The sequence below is a fragment of the Scophthalmus maximus genome, chromosome 2, assembly GCF_022379125.1.
Source record: "Scophthalmus maximus strain ysfricsl-2021 chromosome 2, ASM2237912v1, whole genome shotgun sequence".
Classification (NCBI taxonomy): Eukaryota; Metazoa; Chordata; class Actinopteri; order Pleuronectiformes; family Scophthalmidae; genus Scophthalmus; species Scophthalmus maximus.
This window is the reverse complement of record NC_061516.1, coordinates 24,582,501-24,606,220: the sequence shown is the minus strand read 5'-3', so window position 1 is coordinate 24,606,220 and position 23,720 is coordinate 24,582,501. Positions and strand designations below refer to the sequence as shown.

Genomic DNA, 23,720 nt, shown 5'->3' with positions numbered 1-23,720 from the left:
AACAAACAGTTAAAGAGAAAAATAAAAACATCTCACACCGTTTTGTTTTTTTGAATCATTTTTTTCCATTTGAAGTTTAATGTTAATTCCATGCTGTGTTTCAGTCAGAATACAGATGGTACTTGTGGCTCCGGTGAGAATATCCAGTAGTACAAATCAGATTCACGTTACACATACTGAACAGAGGGAAGAGGAGGAAAGAGACGGAAGTCGAGAGACGAAGGAAACCTGGAGGAAGACGGGAGGGAAGTAAAGATACAGCAGGCCTATTTCCCAAACTTTTTTTTTTTTTTTTTTAATATATAGTGCCAATGCAAAACTGCATTACATTACAATCAAAGAGTGTAGATGCATTCCCCTCCCACGCGCACACACACACAAACATTTTGTCTGCTAAAAAGCCATTACCTAACTTATCTGCCATTTAGCACAAGCGCTATCAGCCTCGCAGCACAATACTTGGTCCGAGAGCGGACGAGAGTCGAGGTCAGAGTGATGGGGGGGGACATTCTGCTGTTTGTCGTTTAAAAACAAAACAAAAAGAAGAAGAAGTGACGATGTGTTGAAGGAGCAGGGTGTGGGCACCACAAAGTAAACAGGGCACTTAAGTTCTTCCTAAAAGCTTTAACACGTCCCTTTGAAACCTTCATCACCACCTGATGACTCGACAGAAGCACGGACGATGAACTGTTCATAAACACACACGCAGATGGGGGGGGGGGGGGGAACAAAAGGTATCGTCTTTAAATAAACTCTTGCATATGTGTGTTACAAATACAGGCAGGCGTAATTGGCAACAGATGAAACAGCAAAGTAACAACGGCAACAAAAAAAAACCTCAAAAAAAAAAGAGTCATCCAAAGGAAAAAGAGGGAAGAGAGAAAGAGGAGGGGGGGGGGGGGGGGGGGGGGGAGAAAGAAAAAAAAAAAAGTAAAACCCCTGGGAGTGGAGATGAAGACCCGAGCGGGAGATGACGTGCAGACAGGAAGAGAAGGTGTGACAAATGGGAAGAGGTGGAGGGAAAGGTAGAGAAAGAGTGGGCTGCAGTATAAACCCAGCTGAGGGGGAGGAAGAGGAGGAGGAAGAGGAGGGCAGCTTGTCTCGTGTTGTTCAGTCTCTCGCGGCCTCGTCCTCCGCATCTTGCAGTGCTTCTTTGTTCTGTTCTTCACCTGAGATGAAAATAAAGACATTGTCGTTATCGTTCACATGTAGTTAAAGACTCCACACACGCACACACACTTCCCATAATTCAACTTGATAACACGTCTTTGTCACGCTTTGTCTACTGTTGCCTAGTCAACGTTCAAAGTTTGTCAAATTTTTTTTTATCGCAATAAATTTGTGGCCTCCAGTTTCCATGACAACAAACCCTCAGTTGTAAAAAACTTCCTTTTTAAATTGTCCATTGATAAACCTCCATGAAATCTAGAGATTAAATCAGACGTTTTATATTTTCCTGATGATGATGCGGATATGGTGATATACAAATGAATTCATTTTAATGTGATTAACCATTTCAACACAGTGGAGTTGGTGTTTCACAGACGTGTGATTATTGTGATCATAACTTCACAAAGGTTTGTGCACATTTCATACAACACTGATCCCAACCTTGTTTTCACTTCTTTGTACAACTACAAATGAAATATAATCCCCAAAAAACTCAGTCACAGCTACTTAAAGGAGAAACGAATCATAGGAGGAAAATGTGGCACATTTTCTCTCTTTTTTGTGAATTGTTCCAAATTGAACTTCCTGTCAAAACTGTGAAATACATGAACGTATTGAAACTACAGAGGCAGCGTTTTTAAATATATATCATATAGTTTGAGTATAAAGTACAGATTGGCAAGGCCAGTGGCAGCCATCTTGAATCAAGACTGTACCCACAGGAAGGTGCTGAGTTTTTATTTCAAACATTAGGATGATATTTTTGGTTATGAATTTAATTTGACCAAAGTCAACTTCAGAGTCAAACTGAAATTCTGAAATCAAACATCACAGACTCTTGATTGGGATCAGCTCAAACGTGTCAATCATGCTAAAAATAATCTCTTAGTTAACAACATGCAGCAGCTGTGAAGAGTTAATCCAGTCGTCTACAACAACAACAAGAAGTGGTCAGATTCACTGAAGGCCTCAAACGCCTCGTGAACCTGCAAAGAGTGGTTGCTTGGGAGGGTTACCGTGGAGACGGCACAGCCATCCGTGTAATGAAGAATTAAAGAGGTGCGAACAACAAAAGGGGGACGGAGAATCCAGTCCTGATTAAAATAGAAACCGTAACGCTGCTCGTTAGGGACGTGAGAGACGCCACAGGAGGTGGAGCAGTGAACACACACACACACACACACACACACACACACACACACACACACACACACACACACACACACACACACACACACACACACACACACACACACACACACACACACACACACACACACACACACACACACACACACACACACACACACACACACACACACACACACACACACAGACAGACAGACAGACAGACAGACAGACAGACAGACAGACAGACAGACAGACAGGTTCTGTTCACTTTAAGGCTGGAGTCAGTTCTCGGTCTCGACCGTTTCCCCGCCGCAGAGGGAAACGTCAACTAATCGTGGACTCGCAGGAACATTTGTTCTTCTAGAGCGCCCCCCTATCCAGTATCCCAGTCGCTTGTGGAACATTGAGGCGAGACGTGGGGGTCCCCACGTCCCTCGCTGTGAATTTTCCAGACATTTTCCTGCTGTAGTCAAAACATAGACTCACAAAAAACAATTCCGGAAATTTTACCCGAGGAATGGCAGGAAAAGTTCTGGAAAATGTCCGAACAAAATTTGCGTTCTCCCATGCTGGCCCTTTTAGTAAAGTTCAGGAAAATGTCTGGAAGCAGCTTATGATAATTAGAGCCGACCGATTGTAAAAGATTTCCAATACATCGGCCGACATATATATTTTATCAATGTCAATCAATCCTTTTATCAGTCTTTATCAAACCTTTACGACAAAGAAATGTTATTGAGGATTGATATTTTTAAACTTTATCATAAATAACTGTAAATAAAAAGAAAACACAAATACAATAATATATACAGAACTTGAATTAAGAAAATTATTTTAATTTATGTTGTGTAAAATGTAAAAAAAATAATAATTCTGTATTGTTTATTCTTTTAACTATACAAACGTGTAACAACTAAGACAGATGAACTGGATTAAACTTTACAAAGACAACTTAACAGCTGCGAAAGAGGACGAGAGCACTGGGCACGACGAGAACTTGAATTAAATATCTTCTGTCTTAAATATTGAAGTAAGAGCTTGTGGCAATTTTTGACAACGGGAGAATGGCGAGTGTTTGAACAATGTGTGAATACACTGTGCCACGAACGTGCCTTCAGTTAAAATCAAGTCCATTTAAATCTGCATTTTATTGAAGTGGAATCAACATTTTCATCGTCTTTGTTTGTAGCTTGTCTTCTCCGGTTTGCCCCTCACAGCAGAAGTAAAGAATGAGTCGGGACGGGGTTAATGAACGAGAGATTGGATTCAATAAAACACTATTGAACCCCCATATTCCTCCTCGGCTCTCTGATTGGCCGGTAATTTGTAATCAGCTGTCCAGCGGAGAGACAAACAACCTGGCTCGACTTGCACCCCCCCTAGAGACACGAAGACTCACACGGAGCACTCGGGTTCCGAGGGAACAACAACAACAGTTTGACAATTCGTAGCTCCGGAATACTTCAGAGGTCGTGAGGGAGTTAGTGAGGGTGAGACGGGAGTGATCGCTTGAGGTGGACGGGACAGAAGACAGAACAGATGACTTACAAAATAAACTTGTATAATGGAGGAAGAGGGAAGGAGAGAGTTGTCCTTAAGAGTCTATGGAAGGAACAAGGGAGAGAGGAGTTAAAGCGGTGAGGCTGAGGAAGAAGAGAAGGAGGAGGAGCTTCAGAGGAAAAGGTTAGTCGTGTTGACTGGATGCTGTTTAAAAGGCCCAGAGAAGAGAAAGGGGAGGAGCTCTGCTCACCGTCTCCCTGCACGTCTGAGGTCCATAGTGTCAAGTTGTCACGTAGCAGCTGCATGATAAGTGTCGAGTCCTTGTAGCTGTCCTCGCTCAGCGTGTCCAGTTCTGCGATGGCGTTGTCGAACGCTTCCTTCGCCAGCCTGTCGTCGCGCGCGCAGGGGGGGGGGACACAAAGCCAACAGGGTCACGCGTACGTACACACTTCACTTCTTTATCTAGTCTCATCCTTGAAAGTTAAAAACATTTGGGGGGTGAAACGTTTTCCTTTACCTGCAGGCGCGGTCTGGCGAGTTGAGGATTTCGTAGTAGAAAACGGAAAAGTTAAGGGCCAGTCCCAGGCGGATGGGGTGCGTCGGGGGGAGTTCGATCATGGCGATGTCGCTGGCGGCTTTGTACGCTACCAAGCTGTTCTCCGCCGCCTCCTTCCTGTCGTTACCCGTGGCGAACTCTGCCAGGTACCTGTGGTAATCTCCCTTCCTGAGCACGGGACACAAACACGCTCAGTTAAAAGAGACCAGAGCAACAATGAAGCGAAATCACACCTAATGACATTTCAGATAAAAGCACAATATGGAGCGGCCATCTTGTGCTTTTGACACCATTTGGAGTCTGTGCATTAGTGACCTTGAGACACCAGTCTGACAAATCATGAGTCAGTCTCCGCTGTCAATCATGTTTTAGTGTCAGCTGTCAAATAACACTTGATCAATGTGATAAGAACTACGTCAAGTGACAGAAACCATCTCTTCTCATTTATTTTGTCTCATCGACTAACATGAAGGAGGCGGAGTTTAGGAACATATACCGCAACCATCCACCAGGGGGCGATCCAGATGTTTTGGCTTCACTGTCATAGTTAGTTTCAAAAAACAAACCAATGCTTTCATCATATATTAATATATACTATTATTAATGCTTAGCTGTTATTTGCAACTGATAAGAACTGCAATAGTTAATCAATTAATCGATTAGTAATCAACCATTTAATTAATCACCAACTATTTTGATAATCGATTAATAGTAGAAGTTTCCATGAAGCAAAATAAAAAAGGAAAAATTCTCTAATTTCAATTTCTTCAATGTGAATATTTTCTGGTGTCTTTGCTCCTCTGTGACAGTAAAATAAATATCTTTGGTATTTGGACAAAACATCTTCTTGGAGATTTGGGGGAAACCCTATCAACATTTTTCACCATTTTATGGACCAAACAACTAATCGATTAATTGAGAAAATAATCAACAGATTAATTGATAATGAAAATAATCGTTAGTTGCAGCCCTACATACTTAACGTATGTGCCACATTATGCTTCATTAAAATATTAACAGTTATATATTACTGTCTCTCCTGCTAGTGTTTCATCTTTAATGGAATAATGTACAGAACTGATAACGTACAGAACTGATAACTGACAGAACGTGCTTTAAAACATTTCAAGAGCTAAACAGAAGGAAAAACTTTTTTTTTGTAATAAAAATAATAATAATAATAGAGAGATTTTTTTCCCTGTCATATTCACTAAAATCAATGCCAAGCAGAGCTGAACACAAGTTCATCAAACTACGATCTTCATCTTTCCAGAAAACTGAATTCAAAGTTTGACCTTCGCGTGATCGGAGAGCTTCTGCTGGCAGTTAGGCCTTGGAAATTATTCTTGAATGTTTTTGTGTGAAGAGCTGAATCATCTGTTTATTTATTTAAAGAGAGAGCCACTGTTTCGTGCACAGACATGATGATGAGCTTCTGTGGCTTTGAGCCGTGTGGTGGAGTCTCGTCTTCCACGAGGACAATGAGCCCGTAAACGCAGCCGAGCTCTGCCAGGTTTATTTGAAGACGAGGACGAGCGCGGAGGAGGAGGAGTTCTGGTTCGTGTGGTTTTCCCCCTTCAGCAACTTCACGAAACATTTAAAAATTGGGACAAAGCTCCAGGCTGCTCTAAATTGGAACGGTAATTGTAATAAAACATCAGAAAGTGGCAAAAATGTAAGAATAAGAAGAAGTGTGCCTGTAAAACATGACTCACGCGAGTCAAGAGTCATGAATGCAATTACAGTTTAACTCCACCTAGCAACAGTGTTTTTATCTCCAATGTCAGGTTGCTCAGCAGAGAACAACAAGGAATCACTGCATTGCTTATTCAGCAGGAAGTAGATTAAACACAGTAGAAACATACTTGGAGATGAGACGAGGTGTTTCACTCACAGTTTTTATTTTAAACATACTTACATTTTGTAGTAGAAAACCTTAGATTCTCCCGCAACCGCAGATAAGATGAGGTGCTTGTCCAGTACATCCAGAATGTCATTGCAGATTGATTTCAGCTCTTTCTCCACCTGCAGATCAGAAAAACACACGCAAACGCTACTGTCAACATTCCGTAAGCTCCATTCCGCCAGCGTGGAACTGGTTCTTGAACCGGTTCCGTCCATTTTTATTAGAAAAGGAAAAAACAGACGTAGAAGATTCTTTTTAATTCAGCTCAGTCTGCCAGATGATACTACAGTGGGATTTCGGGACTCTCAAAATGAAATTCCCAGTTTTAATGAGCATAAGACATTTTGTATTTATATTATTCTTATTTTATATCGTGTTGTCAGCACTTAAAGGGGCAGTAAGGGATTCTGGAGAAAAATAGCTTCCCTCTTTGTTGTTGTGAAGTCACTGCTCTGGCCCCGGGTCCTCCGGTGTGGGACTCCGACGCACTTTACACCGGGGGAAAAAGATCTTGGTTTTCGGCGCACGCAAAAGCGAGTGAGGAAACAATCGCTGATTTTTACAAAACGTGTATTGCTTTGGAACTGAAGAAATCAGATCAATGGTGGTAGAAGTTCAGGTTGCTGCACTTTGTCAAGGGCGAAAAAATCGTGATGACAAAGACGGTTCCAGTCAAAGACGGCGACTGGACCTTGTCAGGAACAGAGTTCAAATTTTTTATCAAATTAAAAAAAGAAAGAAACCAAGCGTGAAAAAAAGGTTTCACACATTGGGAGTGTGGCTGAAATCCATTCTACCTAACATCTCCACGGCTGCTGTGCTTCGCTGCACTCAGTCACGCTGCCAGCGACAGAAGTTTCTCTGCAGCAGAGGGGGGACAAAACTGATTTAACGTTGATTCCTGGTTGTTGCTGCCTGCGTCACTATCTTCGCTCAGACAAAGCGTTGCTGGGCTGTGATGTCTCACCATTACCCTCTGAAAAGCCGAGCGGTCAGTGGAGGGGAGCTTTAAAAAAGTTCTGCCAGAGAGCGTGAAACATCTCTGGCACGTTGCCTGTGGAGTGCACCGGCTGCACTCTCATCCCTGTGAAATAATGAGGCAGGTAGGTAGGAACTTCAAAACCGGTTCCGACTCCAGTCCGCTGGATGTTTCCAGGATTAACTCGGGACTTTGTGGGCATTAAGGCCCAAGACGCACGGAGGTGTAACAAGTGACCTGCTTTCACCCCCAGTCTCCCACCACAGCCAGCGGAAATAAGGTCAGTGTGTCGTACCGAGATCCACTGAAGAGGGTTAATGTTATGTCGCAATAGGTTAAAGACCAGTTCGGACTACGTGACTTTTTTAGTCGTGGGATAAATTCACACGTCGCCACTTGCATGTCGTGTGGTCGTGTCATCCTACACAACTGACTGACGAGGAGGCGACGTGTCACAGAGCCTCTCGAATCGCGTCTTTGAAGAGTTCTCAGTTATTGGCGGCCGCTGGTCGACCGCAGATTTAGATTTGCTCTGGGGATTTTTGGAAGTCAAGTTGGAAAATTGGGCAGAACTCAATGTGAACAATGTGATTGTTGTTTTACCAACATTTCTTCCCCTATAGATGCAAACTGGGCAGAAAATGGGCAAAAAGAATGTCAGAAGACGCTTGAAGATAATGAACATTTAACCCTTGTTTTCCAGCAGCCAAGGTTTTCCTTTGAGAAGAAATTCCTCCGATTGTTTTCAATGAAAAATAAAAAAGTTGCATTAACAATAAATTTTCAATATCGTAGTAGCTGCAAAACCTATAAAGATATAATCACAATCCCACACCGCTTACAACTAAGTGGACTAGTAAAGAGTATATTTGTGTTTTTTTTACAAAAGCGTCTGACCGTTTTTCTGTATTCTCGGATCATCTTTAGTTTGTCTTCTCCGCCCTTGCTCTCTTCTTTCTGTTCAAGGCTGCTGATTATCCTCCAGGAGGCTCGTCTGGCTCCGATCACGTTCTTGTACGCTACCGACAGCAGGTTCCTCTCCTCCACCGACAGCTCCATGTCCATACTGGCCACTTTCTTCATCGACTCCACCATTTCTGAGACACACGAGGGGGAAAAGCAAACGGCATCGAGGATGAGCTTCTCCGTACAAGCTGAACACCTTGTTGATTTAACTGTTTACAGAGCAGACTGGAGAAAAATACAACTTTTATTGGCCATATTAAAACACTCGAATTCAGTTACTCTTTCAAAAAAAAAAATGTTGGGCTTTTATGACATTTTCTTTATTCTTGACAACTAGTGGTTTTGTCAGGTTGAAATGAAATCCTTGCAATTAGAGGCCAACCAAAAAACTAACAACAGGCAGGTGTGATATCATTGAGACACAGTTTCAAAAGGGAAGAAAAGCTGATGTGGAATTTTTAAGTAAATCTTCTCTGCTTTGAACACCAGAACAGAAAGTTCAATGTACCTCCACTGTAACTGGCGCCAGAAATCTCAAATGAAACCTATTACTACAGATACATGTGAAAATATGATTGTGTAGTTTGGGTGAAGATGTAAAATTTCATAAAATGTCTTATTTGAAAAGAAGCACATCCTCCGGCAGCTAAAAGAAGAGTAGCGTGTAGTAGTGTGGAGGAATTGGTATGAAAGATATTCAGTCTTAATTCGGGGTCGACCGACTGTGGGCCTGGCCGATTATCTGCGCTGATATTCAGCATTGTTTATGATTATCGGTACTGGCCGTTTTTAAGCCGATTTGCTGATCATTCTTTATTATCCAACTCACTCAACACACATTTGAAAACCACTCAACCAGTTCAACATTATTCAACCGTTAAAAAAAATCAAGAGGAAAAGGAATGTATAAACCCAACGAACACCAGCACAGTAACCAGCCGGCAGAGACGAGTATTTACATTGGGAGGATTATGCAACGTGCATTCTTCATAGTTTCGGTCCCCTATGTTGTAATGTCATCCAACCTCCATGTGCTGACATGTGACGTGGCCCTGGGGCAATGTTCACAGCGCTTCCACGACACAACCGGGAGCCACCAATTCAAAATATTCCCCCCGCTAAACTACAATGTGAACAGCAACGTGGTCCTGAACATAACTCTGCCCCTTTCACGTGATAACGTTAAATCAGTTTTTTATGGAACTCTGATTAACCTTCTACTTAATTCTGAGCTAAAAAAGGAAAATTGGAGAATGTTGAAATAATTTTCCAGGACATTTTCCCTTTTCCTCGAAAATCGGTCATCCATTTTCCAGGATATGCGGGAACCCCTCTTTGGAAGCCTCGGGTCTCATGCTGAGGCAGGACAATGGTGTGAAACGTGAACATAGAATCCTGGGATTCCCCCGTCGAGGGACATTAAACTGAGACGGTATGGAGCCTCTTTTCACCAGATCACATGGTACAGTTCAAGGAGAACTAACCCCTTAAGGCAAATTGGTTCTTCCAACTGCCTTTTACATATACCTATATTAAACATATTATTTTGAAAATGGAACAATGCATTCTGGTGATGCAGAGGAAGAATCATGTGTAGTATGCGAATTCAATGAAAACAAATGCCACATTTAATGGTGGTTTCTGGATCAAGCTGCAGACGGGTCACACCTTCCAGAACAAACGTGCTCGCCTGGAGGAGAGAGCAAATCAATCGGCTTTTAACTTCACAGACGTGCTGTAATCTGTTGAAGCCAATAGCGAGGGTTCTATTCGGCGAAACCCGATACGCAGTGGTTACACGCCAGGAGGAGCACTATGCCGCTTTGATCACTTCACCCTCCAGCCCCGGCCCGCACTCTCGCTAAACCCTGTGACCTCTCTGTGCTTTTCTCAAAACTCTCTGGACATTTCAAACCCAAAAGAGCCAAATGAACTTATCACATTAAAATCACCAAAAATTTAATTCATCCTGCCTGGTGCAACGCAACCTCTATAGGAGTCTATACAGGGGGGCGTAACGGGCCACCGAATTGAATCGAGGGATGTTGAGGTTACATTGTAGGTTACTCATCCTCGACCACGGGATAATCGGACTGGTAGGACATTGGGTCTAAGATGTAGAAGCTGGCAGCCAAACATCACTTCTTACTGCAAATGCAAATAAAACCATGTGGAGGGGACAATGTTTCTGGTGGCACTGCGTTTTATTTTTATTTGACATAAACAATGTGGTAATGTGTCATATAGGAATATGCCATGAAGACATGGCATATATGGACTATGAAGATAAATTAAATATAAGCTCTGATTGTTGTTCGGCGACCAATCACATGGCAGCGACACTGACGGCCCCGCCCACCCCTCTCTATTCCATAGGGGGCTGCGCCTATCAATCAATTCACCACGCAGTCGCATTGCGATGCTGGCCTCTTTAAAAATCCAGCAGGACTGTCCCGTTAGTTTACACTTATTCAATGTGTCCAGTGTCAAATAAATTGTTACAAACATCAACCGTGATCTTATATTCGTTTTGCAGCCGAACGCGAGCCGAAGAGCATAAATTACAGTTTTACGCGTTTCACGGGCTACAAGCTAGCTCGGTCCTCCCGCACCCAAAACACATGATTGTTAGCATCAACTGCGGCTCCGTTATCGGATACATTATCGCTGCTTCCTGGCGCAGCCGGTTTCTCGTGGGTGTTGTACAGGCTCAGAGGGGGGGGCGGGGGGCCGCAGGTCGTGTTCGACCGGGGCGTGGACGTCGGCGGTGCCGCTGGAAATGTTTGAATGGAGTTCGTCGTGACGCGTGTCGGAGACCTGAAGAAAAAAGGCTAGCTAGCAATTTAGACCAGTCTGCTAGCTAGATAGCTAGCTAGGCTAGCGCTAGCTCCCCCGCCTAGCGTTAGCTTCACCGCGTAATGTCAATGGCGACCAGACAAAAGCACGTTTTTATTTCGCCCACGGAAGCGACGTGTTCTCTCCACAAACCAGACGGACACACTGGGCTTGGACGACTAACTGGGTTTTTTTTAGGGAGGGGGGCACCACAGTTGTCTCCGCCATTTTGTCTCCTCTCACCGAACAAAATCCATGTGAACCGCTTCTACCTGCGCCTCCCAGGCCCCCTGCGCAGGGAGACAAGAGGGGGGGGAGGAGGGAGAGGGGCCGGGCGTTCTGCTCCGGACCAGTGTCCGCGAGGAGCCTTACCGTCGTATCTCTCCGCCTGCTCGGCGAGCTTCGCCTGGTACACGTAGTTGGCCATTATCTCTTTGTCTGCCATGGCGGTGGTCGGGTGGTTGGTTTTGCGGGGGGCTGTGCCGCTGTAGCGTCCCGGCGGTGAAGGGGGGAAATAAAAATCTCGGCTGCTCGACGAAGTCCTGGTGACGGCGGATCAGCAACAGCACCGTCGCTCCGCTGAATCCAAGACCCACTGGTGGCGCTGGCGTAAAGATGGCGGGGCTGCTCCATCCGGGGAACCCACGCAGCAGTCTTCATCTCGGCGACGCCCCCCCACACACGCACTCACACACACTCTCTCACACACTCACACATTCTCTCTCACACACTCACACATTCTCTCAAACACACGCACACATACTGTCTCACACACACACACACACACACACTCTCTCTCAAACACACACACAGACATACAGACATACACACATACACACACACTTTTACACTTACACATACACACACACACACACAAACACCTTCCCTGACAAGTCCCGAAATAAACCCCCCTCCCCGAGATCACCGCACCAAACCCCGCAACAAATCCAGAGTCAATAGACAAAAACTTAAATGTAACACTCCGACAAATTCATTTGTTTTTGTTCAATCGGAGCAGTTGTATGTTTAATTTAAATAAAAATGTAATTAAAAACACAATAAGTTGAATCCAAAATTTCACGGGTATTTGAAAAAAATAAATCTAATGTATTTTAACTATTGACCTCACTATGTAAAGTGCCTTGAGACAATGTATGTTGTGATTTTGCGCTATACAAATAAAATTGAATTGAATTTTATATTATGTCTAAAATGTGAGGCAATCTTGCAAGAAGCTTTTAGGTTCACCCGACTAACCCATTTTCTACCAACTAATCAATATGGTGCAATATAATGTAATTCATACAGTATATAATGTGATAGGAAAAGCATACGAATTCAAGGTAGACCAAAATATCCTCTGTTCATTATAAGCCAGCTTAAGAATTTCAACTTGAAAAAGTTGGTATCACTCACTGACATGTAGGAAAAGCTGATTCAGTACAATGTTTGCTCAACATCAGCATAAAAAAAGCTAATAGTGATTGTAAATATATGGAATAACTTCACACCTATGGAGACAGTAATGTAAAAGCCCAAACTTACTTAAATTCAGTATATTTTTTATTGACTAGGTATATTAAAACATGACATGCTACAGAAAATAAAAAAAGGTAAATTTCAACTTCAAATAATATATTTTCAAAACATTTTGACATATTGTACAATTTGTTTTGTTTTTATCATATTCTTTTTTGTGGTTTTATTCAAAGCCAGGATGAAATGTCACAAAAGATAAAAAATGATCATATCAAGAAGAAAACCAAAAGAACCACTAAACATTATTTGCCATTATTGAGGCTTAATGTGTTTGTTTTTTTTAACTGTAAAGTAGATAAGGTGCATATTGTAGAGTTATCAGTGGTATATTTTGTTTAAAAAAAAAATTGAGTATTCGTTGGTCTTCAATTTCTATGGGACAGCTAGGACAATGTCAAGGACATGAGAATATTTTTTTTCTCAAAGGCAGCACTCAGTGGGACAGTTCAGCAACATGCACCTGAATGCAACACTGCAGTTAACACTTAGCACGAAGGCATTCAGGCAAATTGTGGAAAAAATAAGATTTAAAAAATGTAAGTGGTACCACCACAGAACGGACGGAGCAGTTTAAGAAATGCAATTGTTCCTTTTCTTTCCAGAAAAAAATTTAAATTATGTGGGAAGTGACAAAAGCAAATAGTGATAAAATGAAACCAAAAGTTTTTTCATCTCCAAATGAAGTAATATGTAAAATAAAATAAAAATACATTTGACAGCTGACATCATATTTACCATTTTCAATTAAGATTTTTGTTTGTCATTACAAATTATACAAAGCATATTTAAAACATTCAAGGACGCTGTGTAATTTATTTATTTTTTTGGTTTCAATATTGTACTTTGCCCAAATCACCACCACACATTTGCAGGATCAGCACTTTATAACAACAGTCGTTTAGTGTTAACTTATCACCTAAATGCCCAGGTACTGTTCGCTCCATACAGGTACTAATGTCGTTACACATAGTTAATGTGATCAATTCCAATATTGTTGCTATATTCCTATATTTTACCTCAACACAGAAACATGCAAAATGGGGCCATTGAAATATAGCATGTTTTTTTTATTAATACATATATATGGGAGGGGGGGTGCATATGGCCCACAAATGGGGCTCAAAGATCGTAATAAACATATCATGGTTTTAAAAAAAATGGCATTAATGTTGCATATAAAAAATAATTTCCTTAAATTTAAACCCTTTATAACAAAACAGTTTATAATAAACATTGTAAACTCAGGATGAAATTTTGGGGACGTCTGGGGTCCGATGCATAAAAGACCCGTGTAGGTTCAAGATCAACTTTCTTTGTTTGTACAAAAGCAGGAATATGTATTCACTCTTTTTTTTTTAACGTTTCATAAATCGAGATTATTGTGAAATTGCGGGCAGGTGCCATTAGCCTGATTTCGACTAACAACATTTTGGTACAGTAAGTGTTTAGGGCTATTCTTATTTTTAGAGTTTCTGCTTTACCATATTAACACTCAGATCCTTAAGAATACTATGCTGAACTGTTCTGATGTAAGAGTGAGATGTACTCGTCTACGTTCATTCGGTAGTGATGAATGATTTTTGGGCATAAATATCTGACCCCAGTACTTTGTTGAACTTGTGATTTGGAAAGCATAAAAAATCTATTAATGTGAGAGCTCTGAAAATCATTTGGCTCCGTGTTGTTCATTTCAGTATATCAAAAACAAAACTGACTTGAGCTTTAAGGCTTCAGACCAGTTCCTATTAATCTTCCCATCTTTTCCAATCAGTTAGACATGAGGTAGAGAGGATGTAACTCGGCGGATCCTCCCAAGCGACAGACGATAGGCAACGTCTCAGGGGTTTGTCAATCAACATGTTCTGACTGTAGAATAGCATTTGATGCATATGAGTTCCTGACTAGGAAAATATAATTTAAAGTCTGTTAAAAGGTGAATAATAAAACTATGACCACAGGATTTCTCTCAAGAACTGTTATTCTCACGTGTGATAGTGTTTCACCAATGTTACGTCCAATAGCCAATGTTTTTAAAAAGCATCTGATGAGTGTTTAACGGGCTAACGCAAGGGATCATGTTAAAAAGCACAACCCTGCTTCTGAGGAAACCTTTAGCTGAGAAATTGACCATTTTAAGGATTATTTTCCTTTTGACATAATGCCATGTGGGCCGCTGTGTTGAAAGAAAAAAAAAATATGTATGAGTTATAATAGCATGTGTTTTCAACGTGGACATTAAACCTACAGGGAGTGTCAATCACAGCATTGAAGACAAAAGAAACATCAGGTCAGTTTTAACCGGTTCTATACAAAAACGTAAAAAAGGTCTAGTTGTTCAGGGTGGATTTCTTTTTTCCTTTTGCAACTGATTATGTCATGAAAACCTGCTGGAAGACAAAAATAAAAATCCCCTCAAGTTCATCTTCTATAACAGCCTCGTGGGGGAGGGATGGAGGGAGGGATGGAACCTTCCATCCTCCGCGACAGGGAGCTTGTTTTGTTCTTTCACGCCGCTGCATTTGAAGTCGTCCATGCCGGCACCCAATAGTGTTTAAAAAAAAAAAAAGGAAAAGAAAATAACAGGCGTAAAGTCTCTGACAACAAAAAAGAAAATTGACCATAAGGAAGGAAAACACAAATGTTTACAGTATTTAGCATGTAAAGTGTGTGTATGTATATATTTATATATATAGTCAATTCTATCATAATATTTTCCACTTTGAGTACAAAAAAAAAAGAGGACTTGGTTTGTAGTGTACGTGTAATAAGTTGGTAAAGTCGTCTTTTCACTCGTGGACAGTTACTTCTCCACGGGACGAAAAGTCTTTGCTCGTTTCACTCTTGAGGTTCACAGTCTTGCACTAGAAAAAAAAAAAAATCCTCTCACAGATTCATGATTCTGTGAGAGGAGCAGAGAGTTTTGTCTCCTGTTTGCGATCCATGTTTTTTTCCCTTCTGTGTATGAATGAAACGCAGCGGGCGGCGGCGGGGGGGAAGGGAGGAGTCACTGTGGAGCTGTATGTGCAGTGCAGACTTCAATACTGAGCTGGAGGTGTGGAAACTAGGGTTCGACTGATATCGGTCGCTGGTGCCTCATACTGTCCCACTGTGAACTGACATTGTCTGGATAATATTTTTGCTCTCTTTAATTTGACAACCTTTAATTCCCTTTTGACTAAATATCTGCCTTTAAACCTGATTAAATGATGTCACCGTTAGCAGCTTCTAGTGAGCGTGAAGTCACTGAGGATACTGGTGGTTGATTAAGACATTTTACACTTGTAGTTTGTCTCATTTGATCCAGACCAAGCTAAACATTTAGATATTATTGCCTTGTAGTTCTTCATCCTTCTATTTCAAGTCCACATGACCTTTAACAAATGAGCAAAAAAAGCTGTGAACGTGAAGTGATATGGACTGACGGGTAACTCACCAACAGGACGGGTTTGTCAGCCTGAAGCACTTTAATCTGATCTGTTTAATCTGATTAGGTGACAAGAAGAGTTCATGAAGAAATAAATGGCAAAAGGAATTTCCCCCCCGAGACTGAAGCTGGATCTGGTGTCTGGTAAATAATGTCCAATAGATAGAGAGAAGACGAAAAGGAAGTGTCGATTTAAATCTTTTTTCACTTTGCCGACTTTCATACCTCTAACATCACGTTTACACATCGCTAAAGAGATCATCTTAACACTTTACCAGTCAGCAGATGGATTTAGGAGCAGTTAAGAAAGCAACGAATTCAACGAGTTCATTTGGTAGCGAACAGGAAAAGTCGCAGTTAAGTTAGAAACCCTTACACTCAGCGGATTAGGTGTGAATGCAGCCTGAAAGCTTTTGACAGCCGATCCCTTGTTTCTAGACACGGAGCTCAGCTAGGTGAAAACATCTCCCTGTTGCGGAGGCACAGAGATGAAACTGACGAATGAGCTTCCCCATGTTTGTTAAAGGAGACATGCTATGGTTTTTTCAGTTTTTCCCTTTCCTCTAGTGTGTTACAGTTTTTTTTGTATATGTAAAAGGTCTGCAAAGTTAAATAGCCCAAAGTCCACGGTTAGGTACAGCGAGAGCGGAGGCCGACACTTCCTATACGGTGCAGGAAGCAGTTGACCAATCACAACAGAGTGGAGTCAGCTGGCCAATCAGAGCAGACTGGGCTTCATCGGGATGGGGAGGGGCCTTAAAGAGACGGGAGCTAAAACCAAGTGATTCAGACAGAGGCTGTGAAAGAGGAGCTGCAGGAATGGACAGTCTGAGGAAACTGATGTGTTCACTGAACATTAGAGTGTATAAACCTTTTTTAGGTAATAACCGAAATTAAAATTATAACCCGAATATGAGCATAATATTTCTCCTTTAAATAATGAATCAGTAAATGTCACCCTAGGATCGACGGAAATGTTAAATTATGAGCATAATATTTCTCCTTTAAATAATGAATCAATAAATGTCACCCTAGGATCGACGGAAATGTTTCATTGCAGGTTTTGGAGAATTTCCATGTGGCTGTGGTGAAGTTGGAAGAGAAAACTGGTGGAGGAAAAGAGGCTAATGTACACAAACCGATATCAGTCTGACCTCAGTGTAAACTCTGATGATGACCGACGTCCATCAGCATGAGATTAGGCAAGATGAGCCAAAACGTGTTGGTGTAACTCGTAGGCTCATGTACTGTGATAAATCTTTCTGCGAAGGGGGTATGAGCGGCGGGCGGCGGGAGCGCGGGTTGTTCCTCAGCTCTCGTCATCAGGATGCTGCTGCTCCAAAAGTCGCACGTGGGTGAAGGGAAAGTGGCCTCGTTTGCCCTTACACTCGCCTTCCCACTGGCCGTTCACGTTGATCTTGGTCACTTTCACCGTGTCGCCAACCTGTCAAACGACAACAAAAAACAAAATGCAGGGATGTAAATGGCACGAACACACTTACTCGCTCTGTTTTCACAGGCAGAATCAGTTTGTGCGAGTCAAAGTTGTTGCTAAAGGCTCGATGTGCCGCTCGAATTCCATCAAGCCTGCAGAGAGAACAGTATTGACCAGAATTGACTGACCCATATTCGTTTTGACAACCGCTCGACAATATCCCGATTAAAACGGTACAACTGGTTTACTGAGTATTACAGTGTCATTTCAATATAAACCCATATTTTTTTTTTCATATACGGAGTTTCAAGTCCTGGGTCTTTAAGCTCTTAAACCACTGCCAGTTACTAGCCATGTAGCTTTCTGACATCTTCCTCTTCATCTTGAGGGAAAAACGCAGAAACTGCTTGAACTACAAAACAAAATCTAAGATGGAGGAAGCTACAGAAGCTTTAACATACATATTTCATATATTAGCCTCTTCTTTCAGTTTGTCAGTCACATCCTGCTTGCTGTGTCTACTTAATACAAGTAGATGAAACTAACAGCACGGTGCATTTTCCACTGTGCTGCAGACAATACACTTTAAAGGAAAAGGTTAAATTTCCCACTGATAAATTGCTGATTAAATGCACATCACTGTCAATCTGAAACTGAATATCATCATTTTATGACATTTTTTGGACCAAACAACTAACCAATCAATTGAGAAAAAATAACCGACTGATTAATTGAGATGAAAATAATCGTTAGTTGCAGCCCTATCATGAACCCTCATCTTATTGAAAGCGAGCTAGTGCGTGCAATGGAGAGACAAGTGCGAGTTCCTTTAACTCGACTCTCAAACAATCCTTTGTCAGACTTGTCTTTATTAATCTGCACATCTGTTTGCGTTCTATTCTAATTTGAACAAATACTGTTTATTTATTTATTTGCCAATGTGCCTTGTCCCACCAGCAGTGATGAATGTACCATTCACATGATTCCAGTGTGTACATAAAGACGGGGCCATTATAGGGGATCTGTTTGTGTCTTTATGAAGAGGATCCCGCTGTGAGTGTGTTCATGTGTGTCAGCTTGCATTTGTAAAGATACTTTGTGCGAACGCTCACATGCATGAGGAAGCCATTAACAACCGGGTACAATCTCGGCTGCCTCAGCTGAGAGAAAACAGATACAAAAGAAGTTAACAGCATTGAAGAAAATTAATGGTGGGTGGAACTGCTACCTCGAGAGCGAGCGCCGTCTTGTCGTAGGCGTTGGGCACCCTCTTCTGAATGGCTCGGGCGTACACGGGCCCGTTCTGTAAGTTGGGAAGCTGCGTGTTGACCACAGGCTGAGCGTACTGGCCCGGGTCTCCCAGGGGGTTGGTCGGCGCGGCTCCCGTTCCGTCCGAGCTGCCCGCTACCCCTCCAATTTGCCCCCCCTGTCCGGTCCCCGCAGCAGGGGGACCCAGAGCGGCGGCAGTGGGCGAAGCGGGCCGGTACTTCTCCACGTAGGGCACGGGGATCATCCCGACGCGGTTCTCGTTGTTGGTGGCGTTCCACCACTGCTCCTCGGGCTTCTCCAGCACGCGCAGGATGTCGCCTTTGCGGAAGGGGAGGTCCTCCTCGTCGTTGCCCGGGAAGTCAAACAGCGCACGGACAAACTCGGTCTCGTCTGACTGCTGCGGGACGCCGGCGGATGAGCTGACGAAGCCCGCATGCTTGGCCTTGCTTATGGGCTCTATGAGTGTAGTGGTGTCCAGGTAGTGGATCTTATAGAACTCCAGCAGGGCCGGCAGCGCCTCGAACTCCTGATCCCCAATGCGAAACCGAGGAGGAGCCAAACCTGGCAGAGGAAAAGACGATTTTGTGATTTTGTTGACAGTAAAAACATTTCAGAAACAAACCAATCAATAAAATCTTAATAAGGTCCATGATTGAGCAGCTCACCCACACTGTGTTCTGAGAGGATAAACCGCTCTCTTTATGTCAAATCGTATCCGATTGAGACAACTCACTTCATGTGCAGATCATTTGACAACATTTCACTTATCTAAACATACACATATACTCACAACAAACATGCATGTTATATATTAAATTCTGATATTCCAGACAAGAGGAGCTTGTGATCGCGACTGAACAGATGGAGCAGCAACATTATCACAGCAGGGGTATGATGACGCTTGCCAGCCCACATCCAGAATAAAGTACCAAACTGGGATACTGCCATTTTTATTTATATTTATTCTTTGCCATTATATATAACACGGAAATCAAATGAGAAACAATTCATAGATTCAATAATTAATTTTTCTGGATTGAGGTCATTAAGTAACTTAAGTGAAGTAATTCATCATATTTACGTTTAAAATTCAGTAAATCCAATCCGTTCAACGATAGGCAGTGTTGTCCAGAACTGCCTGCAGATGTTAATTTACATGATAGCGTTTAGAGCACTACCGGATAAATATGAGCCTTTACATGTGCATTTATGTTTACATTTTAGGTCAAATAATTTTTTATTTTCTTGGTTCAAATTCTATTTATTTGGTTGTGTTTGTATTTAAAAATATATATATTTTATAGTTATTAATGATAAAGTTTATGGTTAAACTAAAAAAATCAAGCCTCAATTAGATTTTTGTCATAAAGGTTTGATAATATATATATATATATATATAGATACACATATATACATATATATCGGCCTATGTTTCTGTATCGGTAATCTTCTACTCCCTGATATCGATAACGGCCCCAAAAAATCCATATCGGTCGGGGCTCTACTTGACAAGTCTAAAAAGCCCCAAAAGAACACATCTTACTTACTGTTGAATTGAGCAAACATTTATTTCATATTACCAAAAAATTGCAATTGCCTTCAGCGGCCCAAAAAACAGACTTTTTGACAATTGGGAGACACGCGAGATAAAAGAAGATTACACAACGCTCAGGAAGCTGGGAAAAGAGGGACAAAGCATTGTGCAACAGCCACCTAAGCAGAAGACGCGTCAGCAGCAGCAGGACTGTGAATGTGCAACAGGGCAAGATCACACACATTCCAGAGAAGCCAATCTGACCAGTCATCCTCCAGTTGTGACAGCCCACTGAGCCCAGTTCCATTCAATCCCTGCAGCAGCAGGGGTAGGCAACAGCTGCCCTGCCTACCTCAGGACCACCGGCCGATGAGCTAAACGTCCTGCTGCCTACACATGGATAAAAACTCTGCCTCTACCCCCCAGTCAGGAATCAATTCAATTATTCATCTCAAGTGTGGTGGGGTTCAATCAATTGCGTGTGATTGGTTGATGGTAGCTAACTAGCTAAAAAGCTAAAGTTTCACCAAAGTCCATTTGAAAAGTGAACAACTTTAGCTCCACTTTAGAGCAACATAAGTTGTGATCTTAACACTGTAATGTTCCATTTATATGTATGAGAGGAGATGACTAGATTGTATAAAGCGAAAACATGTATGAATTCATTTAAAACGTGTTAGAACTTGCTCAGCCCACAGTTAGCTTGCCCGTTAGCAACAGTAGCAGTGGGCTGGTCGCAGAGCACATGTTGAAAGTTTTGATCATTTACGCTCACAAAGAGGACAGAATATGAGATAATACATATGCCGAATTTGAGAGCACACTCCTCCGACATGTAATATGGTTTAGTTATACAATACAAGGAATGTATATTTGTACATTCACTGAGATCATATTTAAATTTTGACGTTTTGTCAATGGAGTCTGGCCCCGCTCGTCGAGCAAAATAAAAAAGTGGGACGTACCAACCGAGACATTATGAAGAATAATAACTGTAATAGTGAGTCGTCAGTTAGATAAGTCGTGTAACGTTACCTGAGCAGGACTGCCGGTTGTTGCTGACGCTGTTGATGATATAATGGGACACTTTGGAGTTCTCCGACACGGACAGCACGTAGTCGCCGGGGCTGGTGATCGAGTCCCGCACCAGGAACACGCCGTGCCGCTGCCCCTGCAGCAGGGAGACGGCTTCCTGGCGGCTCAGCCTGCCCCAGAACCAGCTGCCGCGGTCTTCGGCGTCGAAATTCCCCGCCATGGGTCCGCGTGTGCGCGGGGAGGGGGAATCCCGTCCGAGGCTCGAGGCTTGAAGGCCTCTCCCTTTACCCGCGACTCATACAACAAACTTTGGGTTTGACTAACACCGCCCGCCGCCGGGAACAAACCAGGTATAATGCTAACACTTTTAGCAACTTCCACTTAAATAACGTCCCGGGGCTGTTTTAAGTTGACGGAGTTAATGTTGCAGCACAAACCCAAATATGTTCCGCTTTAAATGTTTCCCAAAAAATAACAACAAATGTTCAAAAAAACTTAATGTGCAACAAGAAACTCCGGGACTGAAATGGCGGATCTGGGGGAAACGTTTACCTCATCGACCGGAAGCGATGCCTGGGCAATGGGAAGCGGTGCGTTCACTTCCCCCCCAAAAACACGGTAAATCCCAATATTTCTCTGCTTCTTCTTCTTCTGCTGCTTCTTCTGCTTCTTCTATTGTTTTAAGGCGGTTGGCAAACAACGAAATGGTGCATTACCGCCACCAGCTGGTAAGAAGTGTGGATCAGAATCACTCAAAACAAAACAAATCAAATTTAAAAGATTTTAAAAAATGTAAAAAATCAAAAAAAAAACGTACAATATCATTAGATCCTCCCTAACACCTTTATTTCCCTGAGGTACTGTATTTAATGACTATAACATTTGTTCTGCGAATCTTGCTGCAAAACGTCCATAATATTCCGTTTCATCTTCAGCTTTCTGAGGTCGTGTTCTCTCAGTCCCATATTTTTGACAGTGTACTATGATGTGTTCTATTGTTTCTGCTTGTCCGCCATTGTCACAGTTTCCTGAGTTATGTTTTCCTATTTTGAAAAGTGTACTATTAAGTCCACTATGCCCAAATCTGATTCTTGTTATGATTGTCTCCTCTTTTCTTCTTGTACTTCTCATCTCTCCCCCTTTTCTGTAATACGATCTCCCTTTCCCAACATTTCACGTATCTAATATTTCTTTTTAAATCACAATGTCTTTTTGTGCTGTTGCCTCCATTTTTTATTAAACATGGATTAAATCTTCAACTTTACATAATGTAAATATTTGAATCCAAATGAATAACTTGGAACAATTCAGCATTTTAAACAGCCAAGTACAAGATGTTCTAACTTGGTTTAAGCCGTAAACGCACCACAATCAAACTTCTTCAGTTCACAATTAGTAATTATTGTAATTTTTTACAATAAACAATTTAATGAAACAGACAATTAAGAGGTGTACTTTTGTTTAAAACAATTCATAATTAAATTTGAGATCCTCACAGATCATTTTAATATTAATTTTCAATATTGGTATTTTCAGTTCTCCCTTGGATTGATTCATTACAATTATTGGGATTCTTGAAATAGTTAAAGATAAGGTTTGCAAAGACAAATGATAAAATAATAATAAAGAAAAAAAAATCTGTTTGGCATTTTGCACCAAACAATTTGACCAGTAGATGGCGATGTACTTCGCATCTTCTTCTCACAGTTTGTAGGAAAAAAGTCTTATTTGCTTCAGGCTACAATCATATAATTGAATTAGTAGCCGAAAAAAAAAATCAATTCAAATTGCTCAGAGTCCAAGGAAACATCTTTAAATGTCTTGTATTAACTGACAACAGGCAAAAACCCTTAAAATATTAAATTTAATGTGATGTTAATTGGAGAAAAATTATAAAAGTTTCATATGTGAAAGACTGAAAACAGCTTATTTGGTGTAACTCCTGGAAAACTGATTTACACAATGAATCAGATATCAAAACATTTCCTGGTTATTATTTTTATTTTGCTCTAAATCAACTAATCAATTGTTATTGCGGCTATGTTTTCTTGTCCATATACTTAATTTGCCATAGTGTAAACATTTGTAGTGACATGCCAAGTGCTGTCACATTAAGGAATTTCACATCTGACAAAACATAAAGAATTATTAGAAAATAGCTTTATTTTAAGATGCAACAGGTGAAACTTGTGTTCATCTTTGCTGGAGCATCTCTACACATGGTTCATAACTCTGTGATCTGTATAACATCACTCTTTTTCACAAACGCTGATTGATCAGCAGCGGCTGTAACAAACTATTATCTTCTTCTTTTTTTGAGGATTACACAGAAGCCCTTTTGTAAAAACATGAGTGTCACACACGTCACAATACAGGTCATACAGACACTGCATTTGAAGAATCAGTGGTTCACTATAAATGCTAAAGGAAACGAGGGTAAA

The 23,720-nt window shown here is 41.6% G+C and overlaps 3 protein-coding genes across 3 annotated transcripts in view; all 3 read right to left on the bottom strand.

The window, feature by feature from the left end:
- Positions 1-892: 892 nt before the first annotated feature.
- LOC118300622 (14-3-3 protein epsilon) lies at positions 893-11,691 on the bottom strand. The gene is made up of 6 exons (XM_035625190.2): positions 11,416-11,691; positions 8,140-8,339; positions 6,276-6,382; positions 4,319-4,525; positions 4,052-4,188; positions 893-1,169 (listed from the first exon to the last, which is right to left on the bottom strand). Exons 1-6 carry the CDS (start codon positions 11,486-11,488, stop codon positions 1,111-1,113), a joined length of 783 nt encoding a protein of 260 aa, XP_035481083.1. The 5' UTR covers positions 11,489-11,691; the 3' UTR covers positions 893-1,110.
- Positions 11,692-12,921: 1,230 nt separating this feature from the next.
- LOC118300500 (adapter molecule crk-like) lies at positions 12,922-21,826 on the bottom strand. Its single transcript, XM_035624943.2, has 3 exons — positions 21,280-21,826; positions 18,670-19,271; positions 12,922-17,450 (listed from the first exon to the last, which is right to left on the bottom strand). The coding sequence occupies exons 1-3, from the start codon at positions 21,497-21,499 to the stop codon at positions 17,316-17,318; spliced, it is 957 nt and encodes a 318-aa protein (XP_035480836.1). The 5' UTR covers positions 21,500-21,826; the 3' UTR covers positions 12,922-17,315.
- Positions 21,827-23,417: 1,591 nt separating this feature from the next.
- The window catches only part of LOC118300499 (smoothelin-like protein 2), an 11,351-nt gene continuing 11,048 nt past the window's right edge, over positions 23,418-23,720 (bottom strand). The window contains exon 11 of the mRNA XM_035624942.2: positions 23,418-23,720. This exon is cut by the window's right edge and continues 312 nt beyond it. The gene's annotated coding sequence lies outside the window, so the exon portion shown is untranslated.

Bases quoted from the DNA above. Each gene is read 5' to 3' on its own strand.
- LOC118300622 (XM_035625190.2), bottom strand. From the start codon at position 11,488: ATGGCAGACAAAGAGATAATGGCCAACTACGTGTACCAGGCGAAGCTC. The intron at 4,189-4,318 runs GTAAAGGAAAAC...GCGCGACGACAG, and splicing joins TCGCCAGACCGCGCCTGCAG to GCTGGCGAAGGAAGCGTTCG. The intron at 1,170-4,051 runs GTGAGCAGAGCT...TTTTCATCTCAG, and splicing joins CTCAGACGTGCAGGGAGACG to GTGAAGAACAGAACAAAGAA.
- LOC118300500 (XM_035624943.2), bottom strand. From the start codon at position 21,499: ATGGCGGGGAATTTCGACGCCGAAGACCGCGGCAGCTGGTTCTGGGGC. The intron at 19,272-21,279 runs GTAACGTTACAC...TTCCTCTGCCAG, and splicing joins CAACCGGCAGTCCTGCTCAG to GTTTGGCTCCTCCTCGGTTT. The intron at 17,451-18,669 runs GTAGCAGTTCCA...GTCGTTTGACAG, and splicing joins AGACGGCGCTCGCTCTCGAG to GTTGGCGACACGGTGAAAGT.